Below are 13,529 nucleotides of genomic sequence, written 5' to 3'. Positions count from 1 at the left end.
AAGAAAGAAAGAAAGAAAGAAAGAAAGAAAGAAAGAAAGAAAGAAAGAAAGAAAGAAAGAAAGAAAATTTAAAAGCAGAATTAGTTTGTAGATAAATCATGGAGGTTTCTATATGTTGACCTGGGGGTTGGATACAATCGCATGAGCTCACTTGACTAACGCAGACTTAGCCTTAAATGGCTGAGCATCATCTATCAGTTTGACCTTCATTAATCTCACTTAACAGCCTAGAAAGCCTACGGTCCAAATGTTTTGTGAGCTGATGCTCTCGTTGAAAAGGGCATCCCTTCCCTTCTCACTGCTGTTAATTGTGGATATCAGTTTGATTTACAATTTAAAATATGCTTCCACAGCACATCTTGCCTTGGAGTACGGAGATCAGACATTTGTTCCCACTCTAGATATAGGAAGTGAGGATCTGGGTGGCCATTTGTCTGAAGTCATGGAGCCAGGCTCAAGCTGTGGACTGACTTCCTGTCCTGACTGACCGCCATGCTCCTTTTGGACACGGCTGCTTCCTGTGGTGACCATTTAACCTTTCTGCAGAGTCAGCCTCATCTCTTTCCCCAACGCAGGAATCAGAGGAAGCAGGAAAGAGCTACAAAGACAGGGTGATGGCAACGAGAAAGAGGAGTGCCTACTTCCCTCGGACCCCAGTACTGTATTCAGAGAACTAGTCACATTCAGAGAACATGTGCACATGTGAGCACAGGGAGGCAGGAGACGACGCCCCACCTGCGTGTGAAAGTACCTTATGGTCTTTGTAGAATGGGTCCAGGTCTTCCAGGGGCTTCGCGATAAGCTCAGGGGGAACATCCCCATAAAGCTTAGGTAACTTCCTGGAGGCCTTTAGGTCAAGCTGAGGCCGAGGCTGGGGCTCAGCTGTTGCCTTGCCTTTGGATTTCTTCTTCTCCTTTAGGATGGCGATTCGCTTCTCTATGGCAGCCAGAGAGTCGGAAGTGAAGGGGCGGAAATTCCGCTCGTCTGGGAAGATCACTGGGTAGTACTTCTCCTCCATCTTCACCCTTGGCACAGACACGAGTGGCAGAAACACAGCTCTCAGGGTGGGGAATGGAGCTCAGCCTGCCCTGGGGCTCACTCTCAAGGGATAGCGTCCTGGAAGTCTACAGAAACGGATGCTGAGGTGGCAAGGTTTGGGTGTCAACTGTCTGTAGGGTAGACTGGAAAGGGATACCACACTGGCCCAGTAGAAACTTGTGGCATAGACTTGACAAGGGACAAGAAGAACAGACAGAATTTATATTCTGTATGTTCTCTATATTGTAGAAAGAGTCCTGTGTGTATATATTGTAAGCTGGTCCTCTAAAAAAGCAACACGTGTTCTTATTCACTTTGCCATCTCTCCAGCCCCAAGAGTTAGCATCTGGACACACAGTCACCTTCAATCAATATTTTAAAAGAATTGGGGAAATCAAAGCCCCAGACACATACAAAACTGATGACCAGATTCCAGGTATGTATGAGGGCCAGGAGACCTCCTCACACAGCAACAGCCGAGAGAAAGAACAAAAAAACCATGGGCCTGGTACCTGCCAGAGTCCACAGCACAGGTAGCTACAATAATCCTTTGGAATATACGTTGCTGCTGAGACTAGAGCTGTAGTTACCGACAGTGAAACACACTGTCCATGGTATATCTGCTGGACCTGCCATAATACCACCCTCTTGTGAGACTCACAGAAAAAGAAATACCCTCAGGATCTAACATAGCTTATATTGATTCAAAATGCATTTATCAAGAGAAGTAACCAGAAGGTTAGAGAGACAGTTCAGTGGGTAAAGGTGCTTGCTACTAAGAATGATGATCTAAGTTCACTGCCCTAGACCCATATGGTGGAAGGAGAGAACAAATCTAGGAAGTTGTCTTCTAACTTCCACACCATACTGTGGAATGGGGACAGGGGACGGGGAAGGGAAGGAATATAGTGAAATTTTGTTAAAGATGTAACAAGGGAACTACTACAAAATGCCATTTAAATAGCCCAAACCTCAGGGTGCATCTTTAAGAGAAAATTGTTCCTAGAAAGACCCTCGCATGAAAGTAGAAAATAGGGCTGGAGAGATGGCTCAGTGGTTAAGGGCTCTGGCTGTTCTTCCAGTGGAACAGGGTTCAAATCCCAGCACCCACACAGTGATCCACAAGTCCAGCTTCAAAGGATCAAACGCCCTCTTCTGGTCTTGGGCATTTCGTACATGTAGTGTACAGTCATACATGTAAGAAAAACACTGATACATATAAGAATAGTTATTTTTCAATAAAAATGAAATGTTTTAAAACAGAACATATGTCCATCCCGACACAGCAGTTGATCCCAACACTGTGATGTAATGAAGACCAAAAAAAGGCAGCAGACTGCTCCGGGGGTCAGAGAGTCACCAGCAACCAACATGAGGGAGATGGTAATGGATGAAATGCCAACTAAAGGATCCAGAACAATTAGTTTCTAAAAAATCAATGAATTCCAGGAAATAGTGGGACAATTAAGAAAGACAAAATAGGAGATGAATGAGAACTCAATACGAAGATGGATATTTTAAAAAGCAAAAGAAAGTCTTGGAAATGAAATGCTTGTTGAGCCAATACAAATATCTGAGTAGAGAGCTTCATGTAGGGTCTAGCTCATGCCAAAGAGGAGATTCCAGGACTTGAACACAGTGACGAACTAGAGAAATCAGACAGCAATAAAGAAAAAAAAACTAAGAAATTATGAACAGAACGTGCAAGAACTCTAGAAGGCAGAGGCAAGAGGACCAGCAGTCAAAGGTCATCCTTAGCTACATGCTAAGTTTGAGGCCAGCCTGGGCTACATGAGATTCAGTCTTAAAAATCTAAGGACAAAGTTACGTATTTTTGTGCTGAAGACACAAAGAAATAGACAAAAGACACAGTACACTAACTAAGGAAATGATAGCCAAAGCAAAAAATATTCTCCAAAATCTTGGGAAAGATAAGGACATGCAAGTATAGGAAGCATTTATACATAACCAAGTAAGAGCTTCCCCACGTCATATTTCAGCTATGTACAAGAACTGAAGGAGAAATGACTGCCTCTCAGGAGAGGACTCCAGTAGCTCAGACAATAATAGGAAGAACTGGCAACTTGGAGTACATCAATCTAAAAAGTATCTGTGTAGCAATGGAAAAAATAGACAGAGTCAGCAGATAGCCTACAGAATGGGAGAAAATCTTTCCTGGCCATTCAGCCAACATAGGATTAGTATCCAGCAGCTATAAAGAAGGTAAACACCAGGGGAACAAATTAGACAATCAAGAAGTAGGCAAAGGATGACAGTAGACTCTCAAAAGAATAGGTACAAGTGGCGAATACATAGGAGAAATGTTCACCATCTTTAGCCACCAAGGAAATGCCAATCAAAGATGCGCTGAGATTCCATCTAAGGCTGGAGATACACCTCAATAGTGGAACGTTTGCCTAGCAAGGGTGGGGCCCTAATTTAATCCCCGCATGAGAGAGAGAAAGAGAGAGGGAGAGAGAGCAATTAGATGGCCTACCATTTAAAGCAAAAGCAAAGGATACTGAGGCACCTGGAAAGCAAACCTCAGACACTACTGGTGGGAACGGAAATCACACTGCTGGTGGGAACAGAAATGACCTAAGTCCCTGTGAGATCAGGGTGGAGACTCCAATGACAATAGAGCTACCATACGGGCTAGATACAACATGCCAAATTCACACCCTAACAACTCAAGGACAGCATCCGACAGAGATACCTATACACCTGCAGTTACTGGGCCATCCTTCGAGGTATCCAGCTTTGAGGATCTACCTCAAAACTCAGCAATGGATAGACGTGTCTTTAAATGAGTGCTGTTTGACAATAAAGAAGGACGAAAGCATGTTGCCTGCAGCAAGACAGGTTGGACCAGAGATGACCATGTTCATTGACATCAGCCAGACTTAGGCAATAGTACATTTTTATTCTCCCCTGTCCCCCCCCCCCCCCCCCCCCCTAAAGACATACAAGGAGGACTATTGAGGAAGAGGAAAGAAATGAGGGCAGGGTAAGAGAAAATCATGAACAGGGTCAAAAGGTATTATATGCACATATGAAATCACCACAGTGTCGCCCGAAGTCCTGTGCACTCAACGTGCAGTAACAAAAACATTAAAGAATAAATAAGCAGAAAAATACAAATGACAAAACAGGAATAACCAGAGGAGGTGGAGAAGTAACTGCCAGTAAACTCCGTTCTTCCTCTCACCGACAGACACTTCAGTGACTTCTACGTAAGCTTGGTGAGTGAAGAAATTGGGAGTTCGGACGTCAATGACCGGAAGTAAACACAATTAGTAACAGTGAGGCCGCGTGCCCGGGTGAAGGTGGCCCTGAAGAGCTGAAGTTATTTGGCGAGGAGAGGAGAGGTCTGTGTCCTAGAGAGTGGGAGTCACAGCATGAAGGCACTGGTGGCTGCACACAGGCTCTGGGCTCCAATTAAAGTCTCTCAGGGTCACATGGCCCACCGTGCTACACCAGCTCATCCTTCATCCTCCCACCCTGCTCTGCGCCCTGAGGTGACTCACATTTAGCCCACAGTTGGGATCCCTGGTACTCGGGTTGTGTCTAGACAGTGAATGCACTCACAAGTAACCCTGAGGGGAATGGAGAGGGGCCGGGAATATCCTCCTACCTCTCTCTCTGGTCCTGGCTATCAGTCACACTGGTAAGTTGCCATGTGCATGTGTCTCTCTCTGGTCCTGCCTGCCTGCCTTCCCTTACCCCTTCTAATATGGGGTGTTATCATCCCCACTCACCAGACAAGAACTACACCATTGCTCATTTCTGTCACTGAGATCAGCCTCCACCTTCTTACAAGGTCCCTTTAATAAAACAGTCTCAAAATGCCCAATATGGGTGAGCCATCTGTTTCCTGCTGCAGCGAGTAAAGCCATTCATTCAATAACATTTAGAAAATACAAACAGGAAATGATCTGCAACAAGCCACAGCCACCGAACACAGGCAAGGTTAATGTGCTGGCATATCTCTCCTGGGTCCCCTTCTCACGATCATGTTTTACATGGCTGTCACTGACACTTGCGTGCAATTGTGCGTGGTCATCTGCTCACTGAGCCCTGCATTACGAACATTTTAATGAACTCAGCTACCGTTTAACAGTGCTTAACCTGTCGCAGGTAAAACTGTGGGTGTGTAACCTGCATCATCTTGTATTGGTCTGAGAACAGTCTCATGAAGTTAAATGTTCTTCTGCCCTCTGAGGGGAGGGTTCCCAACTGTTGGGATTGCTTTCATTTTCTCTCTAGGCAGCTGTCTGGTCAGACCCTCACACTTTACCCCAACCAGTAGGAGAAATGCCTGGGAGATCAGGAAAGGTTCGCAACTGCCCACCAAACTCACTTAGGAGGGGGTTCTATCCCTACAGTAGAATGCCAACGGTCACATGGGCATTCATGAGTTAATAATAGCTGTAAGCTAGACTCTCCATGGATTATTTGTGAAAAATCTAAAAGGTAGGTGGTATCACAACCTGACAATTTGACACAAGAAGGCACCAAGGCTTAGAGAAGTCAAAAGCCTTGCCTATGGTCCTATATGCAAGTTGTGGAGATCCTCGGGCCCAATCAAACACTTTCCAGGTCAAAAGCTCTCAGCTGCCCTGCAAATCCACCCAGTTGGTCATTCCCAAGGAAGGCAGGAGGAGAAAGCCACCCAGTCTCCAGTAGGGCTGAGCAAGGTCTTTGGCTCCTGCACTGTGTGTGACATGCCTCCCATCTTTGTCACAGGCATCCCACTGCCTCCTACCGGGTTACCCCACCCATCCACCAAGGCAGGTAGGCTCCATGGTACCTCCTTGTCCACAATGCATGGCGGGCTGACCAAGTTCTTAGCCTTGGCTACCCCTAAGTCATGTCTATTAATGTAGATTACAACGGAGGACCACTTCCCCATCAATAGATTCCATAAGAAAACCAGGAAGCAAGTGAGCATGAGCAGATGTTCACACAAGGACCCTTGTCCAAGCCAACTACAAGATTAGTTCTCCAAACAAGAAACCGCACAGTAATTTCTGATTAAGTGTCCATAGGGGACCCAGCAAATATTTAGATTTGTATCAGGACCTCAGATTTAGATAAAATTTAAGCATACCTTGTCTAGAAAACACCAACTGGTGACATTAAGCCCCCAGGGTGATGAGCACCTGTCAGAGCAGGGCAGTTAGCCCCTCCTGTCAATTCCTCCCCACGCTCTGTGAGAAGCCACGGATGGGCTCTGCCACCTGACTGTGTATCTCCTACCTGGTCTCCAGCTCTGATTTCAATGGGATATGGTTACAAAGGGGCTTGATCTCAGCCTGGCACAAACACACAAAGCTCTCTAAATAACAAGCCCCAGCTTGAAAAGACAGAGGATTGGGATAACCCCAGCCTGGATGGCTTACCTGTCTTTCTGGTAGGGAGGCTCAGGGCACCGTATGGCTCCAGAGATTCTCACTCTTGGCAGTGGGCTAGAGCTCTGGGAGGGGCAGCTGGGAAGCTGGGTGGAGCTCAGGGAGGGCAGTAAGCGGGAAGGGAGCCAAAGTGATTTTAAAGAGTCGTGAAGGAAGCCTTGTAACCAGAGAAGTGACTGAGAGGGTACTTACATCTTGCCTTTAATCAGTGCTTAATCTAACTCTGCAAAAAGCATCATTAATAAAGAAACAGGTTGGTTTTTCTCCTTAGCCTCATCCAAGAGTGTGGAGGAAGACAAAAAATCCTCCCAGAAAGGCTACACTGGGCTCTGCTGTCACCTGAGCCTGGCTATTGAACCCCACATAACATGCCATCCCTTGCGAGGAATCCAGTCAGAATCCTCCCCACCCCCTTCCTTTTCCTTGTGCTGTATGTTTGCTTATATAGGAGCCAAAGGGATGCTAAGATGACCCCCTTGGCCACTAAACCAATTCTGCAGAGGTCCCGTCACCAAACCTCAAGTCTCTCCAGTGTGAGCCACTGGGTTGTTTTGTTGCTGTTGTTTTTAATTTCTGGAGTAATTTAAATCTAACAGGAATTAGATCAGTACAGCTCTGAGACGCCGTAGGAGAAGATTCTTGGTGCAGGGGGATGTCGTTAATGGTGAAGCTCACAACTGGTTGCTGCAGGGAACACATGCCGTGTGGTGCTCAGCCACAGATGGTCATCTGTCTCAACCCCCAACCCCAAGACTCAGGGACCGTCAAAGATGAGACATATAGTGACCGTCTGTACAGGATCGAGCCAATCACCATTCCAGGATGGGGGTGAGAGGGGCTCATGAACCACCACTCCTGGCAAGGAGATATTGATGGTTGAGGGCTACTGGAGGAGAGAGAGTTTTCTTTAAGGGCGTGGCCTCTGATAGATCAACCATGCTCCAGTGAAGGGCCACACACCCATGAGCAGGGCGGGGAAGCAGCACAAACTGCACTTAGTGAGTCATTAAATAGAAAGAAAAATTTCAGACAGATCTCTAAGTGTGAGGACAGCCTGGTCTATAGAGCAAGTTCCAGGAGGGTCAAGACTGTGCAGAGAAATCCTGTCTCAAAAAAACAACAAAAATTAAAATTTAAAAAATGGTATGAAGTTGTGAGGGCTGAGGATGGATCTGGAATGAATTAGAGGAGGAGTCAGGGAAATGAGCAAGTAGATTGTACCCGTGTATCAAGAACACCTACTCGGAAAGTGTCACTCTGTTGACCATTCTCAGGCACTGTCATAGTTGTGAGACCAGCAGATGCACAACTGGCTTTTATCAGCAGACACTAGAGAGAGGTAGGTGTCTAAGGAGGGTGGGGTGGGAACTGGGCAAATGCCAGTCCTGCCCCAGCGACACTGAAGACTACCTTCTCCCCCTCCCCCATTGATAAACTGAGCTGCTGGGCATATATAAAAGTTCCAAGGCCTAAGCTTTGTCCCTATAGAAATGGGATAGCTCTTCCCAGTCTTATTACTGTAAGGAGTGAATGTGCCCTTAACTGGCAAATGCTTAACAACCTCTAGTTATAATACCTGTTGGTGTGTGTATGATGTGTGAGTGTGCACATGTGTGCATGTGTATGTGAGTGTGCATTGTGTGCATGTGCATGTGTATGTATGTATATGTGTGTGAGTGTGCATGTGTATGCATGTATGAGTGTGCATGTGTATGTATGTATATATATGTGTGTGTGAGAGTGTGCATGTATATGTATGTATATATGTGTGTATGTGTGTGAGTATGCATGTGTGTACATGTGCATGTGTGAGTATGCATGTGTATGTATGTATATGTGTTTATGTGTGTGAGTGTATATGTGTGTGTGAGTGTGCATGTGTGTGTATATATATGTATGTGCTTATGTATATGTATGTGTGGTGTGTATGTGCATGCATGTGCATGTGTGTGTATGTGCATGCATGTGCATGTGTGTGCTTGTGCATGTGTATGTATGTGTGTATGTATGTACATGTGCTTGTGTGTGTACATGTGTGTGTGCATGTGTATGAGTGTGCATAAGTGTGTGTGTGTGTATTGGTGTGTGTAGAGGTTAGAGGACAACATCTCATGTCATTCCATAGGCCACTGCCCACCTTCCTTTTTTTTTTTTCCTTTCTTTTGAGACAATTTCTCCCTGACCTGGATCTCAGTATTTACAATCTCGGGAGCCAGCGAGCCCCACAGACCTGCCTGTCTCTGCTGCCCCGTGGTAGGATTAAAGCATGTACCACCATTTTTGGCTTTTCCTGCTCTTCTTTGTTTTTAAATATTTTGTTTTGTTGTGTTGTTTTTTAGACCAGGGTCTCCCTGTGTAGCCCAGGCTGGCCTCAAACTCACAGAGATCCACCTGTCTCTGCTTCTGCCAGATTAAAGGCATGTGCCTCCATGCCCAGTCATCATGCATGGGTATTTGGGTCTACATGTGGATATGTGCTCAGGGGTGTGGGTGCCTGCTGAGGCCAGGGGCATTTGATCTCTTGGGTCTGGAGTTGCACACAACTGTGAGCCATCATGTGGGTGCTAGGAACTGAATTCAAGTTCCCTTCGAGAACAGCAGGCCCCTACCACAGAGGCATTTCTCCAGCCTATTGCCTGGTAGTTTTTAAGGGAGAAATTGCCTAGTTACTTTCTCACCCTACCAAGCCAACATCCTCCATCCTGTGGAAAGGAACTGAGAGCACAGACATGGAGACCCGTGGCCTGGCATGGTGTGTACGGCCCGGTCATTCATTAAGAACGAATCAGAACTCTAAGTCTTCATAGGATGTCGGGATAGCCCTCAGAATAAGAGAAGAGCAAAGAAGAGAAGCACTGAGCCTCTGAGCATGTTTTATGTGAATCAAAGCATGTGCCTTTGAAGAGGCAGGAGGCCTCTAAGCCCATTATCTTAAAAGGCTCCTGTGGGATTTTTTTTTTTTTTGGTTTTTAGTATCAACTTATTTCAAGTATTTTTTTCCAAACCGTTAAGCTGTATTTGGGGTTCCTGAAGTTTCAGAGAATCCTTGTAGCTTCCACCTTGAAGTAGATGCAAAAGATTTCAAGTATGCAGGCTTAGTGACAGAAATAAATATGTAAACACAGGCCATCTGAGCAAGGAGGCTGTGTCTCGCCTTCTCCCCAGAATCCCAGGTTCTATGAGCCTGGTTCTGCGAAGGACATTCTGCCAGGTCCGCCTTTGTAGGCTCTTCCTCCTTCCTTTCCAGTCAGCTTCCCCTGAACGAGTCCTTCTTGCCTCTCAGATGGACCATCACAACAGCCTTCCAGAACTATCCGCCACATCCTTGTGCATAAACTGTCCCACGTCTTAGCCTCCCTTACCCAGCCACACTCTGCGCTGCTTCCTTCCCTGAGCATGCCCTGTCTGCTCCGAGCCCTGCTAATGCTGCTGTCTCTCCTCTTACCCCCCTTTCACTGGCTTTCCCAACCTCATCACCTCTTGGTCCCTGCTACCCCCATGAAGCTTTTTTGACCTGTGTTGCGGTTGGTACTGTCAGCTGACAGACTCCAGAATCACTGGAAACACGGGTGTCTAGGCGCACTTGTGGTGGACTGACCTGACTGCATTGATTGTGGTGGGAAGATCCGCCTTCTATGGATGGCGCCATTCCCTGGCAGGAGACCCTAGACTGTTTAATGTGGGAAAAGCAAACTGAGCATGCGTTCATCACATTCTGCCTCTTGGCTGTGGGTACGCTGTGACCAGCTGTCTCAAGCTCCTGCCGCTATGAATTCCCCACCGTGTTGGACTTCGATGCTGTGAGTTAGAATGAACTCTTTCTCCCTTAAGCTGTTTTGGCCAGGGTATTTCATCAGAGCAGTGAGAAAGTAACCTAGACAACCTGGGAGACACCCACATTCAGTCAGCATGTCCTGCGTTGCAGTGGTCAGTTCCATTCTACTTCAAAATGCTTCAAGACATTCTCTCTCAATTCAGAGTTGCGTTCCTTTCAAGGCATTAGACAGACATCTCAGCACACAGGAGTTCATGTGAATACACAAAATAGAACCACGGGAGATCGAGGAGGAAGTCAGAGAAGGAAGGGAAGCTGATAAAGATGTGTCTGAGGTTAGTGTGGTGGTCAGTCTCTCTGGGGACCTCCTGAAGAGTCATGGAGAACGTACTTGCACATCAGGAGTCTGGGACATTTATCATCTGATTCACATCCCCTAGTGGTACCTCAGTGATAGCCCCCAGCCTCCAAGGTGATTTCAATAGTCTTAACATCCAGACCATCATCTTCCCAAGAAGTCTCCCGTCAAACTGGACAGACTACCCTGTGTCACAGACAGGCTACTGAAGACATGACCATACAAGGTCCCTGAAGCTTGGATGTAGAATCCGTTGTCTGCTCTCTTCGGCTGACCACTCTGTGGGAAGCCAGCCACAAGACTGTGACGACACCTAGCCCTTTACAGGGTCCATGGTTAGAGGAATGGGGGCCTCTTGACCACAGCCAGAACCAACTTAAAATCTACATGAGTGAGTCACCTTGGAAGCAATTTTCCATTGTCAGCTAGGGCTCAGTCTCCTTCCACTTCCAAACTGTTCAAGGGCTGAGCTTTCAAAGCTTTGCAGAAGGCACCCACCAAGAGAGAAACCATGGGAAACAAGGCAACCCTTACCGTGGAGGTTATTAGTGTACAAGAGAACAACCCAGCATGGAGTTAACTGAAACCAATCACAGGCTGAGGGACTGTGTCCGGTCACTGGAAGCAGCTGGTGTGCTCAGAGATACCATAAACGGTAGTGCTCACAGAGTGATAGCTCAGCAAGGACCCATGTACATTGGCATGGACGACCTGAACTCAGTTTTCGGCACCCAGGTCAGGAGGCTCGCAGCCACCTGTAAGCCAGCCACAAGGAATCTGATGTCCTTTTCTGACCTCCATGGGCACACATCTAAATATTAAAAATGGAAAGAAAAGTCACAATAATTTTTGCACTGCGGAGGCAGAGACACAAGGACCTCTGAGGTTCACACCAGCCAGCCTGGCAGAACACCAGGCTCCGGGAACCATCTTGGCTCAAAACATAAGGTGGCTGGGTCCTGAAGACTGTCCTCTGACCTCAGTGGACACCTGCATAGGCAGCTGCATGCCAGCGCTTATCAGGGGGGTCAAACTCCTGCACCCCTTTGTCTGACAGTGATAAGAAATGCTCCATCCTCTCACTCCACAGTTCATTCTGTGGACCTGCACTTAGATTCTCGTGCACCCCACTTCCCAGTTGCTGATATCTATTCTTAATGGTTCTTCTAATCGCACGTTATTGAATCCTAACCTTAGCTAATATAAAAGCAGAAAAGAGACGTCATTGGAGGATGTCATACGGAATTCAAGGGGAATGAAACTCAGGACCCTCGTGGGATCAAATTCAAACTCTGCTTGTCCCTTGTTTCTTCTGTAGCTGCGTGACAGTCTCTCTGCGCTCTTCTCTCCCTGTGTTAATGACAGAAACACAGCGCCTCTCTCCTATGACTTTACATGTTCGCCTCTTTCATTCCCAGATACAAAACTCCTGGAGAAGGGACTGGCTGACCCTACCAGAGTCAGAAGCCTGAAGCAACATATACAGGCAGGGAGCATCAGGATTGTGTGCAGTCACCAGATGGAGTAGGAAGAAATGATTCTTACAGAAACCCCAAATTCAAGAGAGGAGATGACTAGGTCAGTGTAGTGTTTGCCTGAGTTCAAATCCCAGAACCCACATTAAAAAATCCAGGTGGAAGCACTGCCCACCTGTGAGGCCAGTGCCGGGAAGGACAGAGACAGGAGGACCCCTGAAGCTGGCTGGCCAGCCAGTCAATCCAAACGCATGCACTCTGGTTCAGTGAGAGACTCTGTCACCAAAAATCAAAAGGAGACGGTGGGGCTGGAGAGCTGGTTCCGTGGTTACTGCTGCTCTTGCAGAGGACTGAGTTTGGCTGCCACCACCCTCCGCAGGCTCACAGTATGGACAGGAGGAGAGGCAAGCCAAACTAAATGTCTGTGGATTCGGTAAGCGAATTTGCATGTATGATCTCTCACCCGCCACCACCACGTCACCACGTCACCACCCTACACAGAGGCGAATGTGCTATATACATTTCACACTTTTGGTACGTGGATGTATGTGTGCATGTGTGTTTGCACATGTGAGGGTATGTGTGGTGGGAAGGTATGCATGCCTGTGTGTACACGTACAAACAGGGTCTCTCACTGAACGTGGAGCTAGGCTGGTACCCAGCAAGCCCAGCAATCTTGCCCTCAGTGCTGGGATTATCAGGTGTGTGTGACCAGACTGGTTTTTTATTATTGTCTTAGGGTTTCATTGCTGTGAAGAGACACCAAAGGAACTCTTATAAGGGACAACATTTAATTGGGGCTGGCTTACAGCTTCAGAGGTTCAGTCCATCATCATCAGGGCAGGAAGCACTGCAGTGTCCAAGCAGGCACGGCGCTAGAGGAGCTGAGAGTTGTATGTCTTGTTCTGGCTCCCATGTGGCTAGGAGAAGGATCTCAAAGCCCACCCCTACCGTGACACACTTCCTCTAGCAAGGCCACACCTACTCCAATAAGGCCACACCTCCTAATAGTGCCACTCCCTAAGCCAAGCATATTCAAACTGTCACATTCATCATCATCATCATCTTCATCATCATCATCATCAGTATGTGGGTGCCAGGGATCTGAACTCAGGTACTTACGCTTGCATGGCAAGCTCTCTTACCTCCAGAGCATCTCTCCAGCACACACTCAACATGCCAATCACACCAACCCCCAATAAGCAGTTGCCGCAATGGTTGACTGGCTTACCAGAGCAGAAACCAGGCAGGGAAGAGATTATTGGAAGAGGGGCAGGGAGTGCGTAGGCAGACAGGCATGCTGCCAGCCTGGAGCTGGGATAGGTGGCCAAGTCTATACGGAAGCCCAGCGAAGGGACTGGCTAGAAGTCAAAACGGATATAATCAGCTTAGGAGTCACAATAAACTTGTTGCCATGCTAAGTAGCCTTTAAATATTTCCATTTACTCTGGCTTTATTCTTCTTGGTTGGCC

The 13,529-nt window shown here is 47.1% G+C and overlaps 1 protein-coding gene across 1 annotated transcript in view; it reads right to left on the bottom strand.

Annotated features, from left to right (window-relative positions):
* Scn11a (sodium voltage-gated channel alpha subunit 11) overlaps window positions 1-1,018 on the bottom strand; it is a 73,196-nt gene extending 72,178 nt beyond the window's left edge. The window contains exon 1 of the mRNA XM_028767279.1: window positions 752-1,018. Within this exon, the coding sequence (XP_028623112.1) occupies window positions 752-1,018 (267 nt within the window). The remainder of the gene's footprint in view (window positions 1-751) is intronic.
* Window positions 1,019-13,529: the final 12,511 nt, after the last annotated feature.

This window comes from Grammomys surdaster, unplaced genomic scaffold, assembly GCF_004785775.1.
Source record: "Grammomys surdaster isolate TR1022 unplaced genomic scaffold, NIH_TR_1.0 172, whole genome shotgun sequence".
NCBI lineage: Eukaryota > Metazoa > Chordata > Mammalia > Rodentia > Muridae > Grammomys > Grammomys surdaster.
Note: the sequence above shows the minus strand (reverse complement) of the source record. Positions and strands in the feature narration are given on the sequence as shown.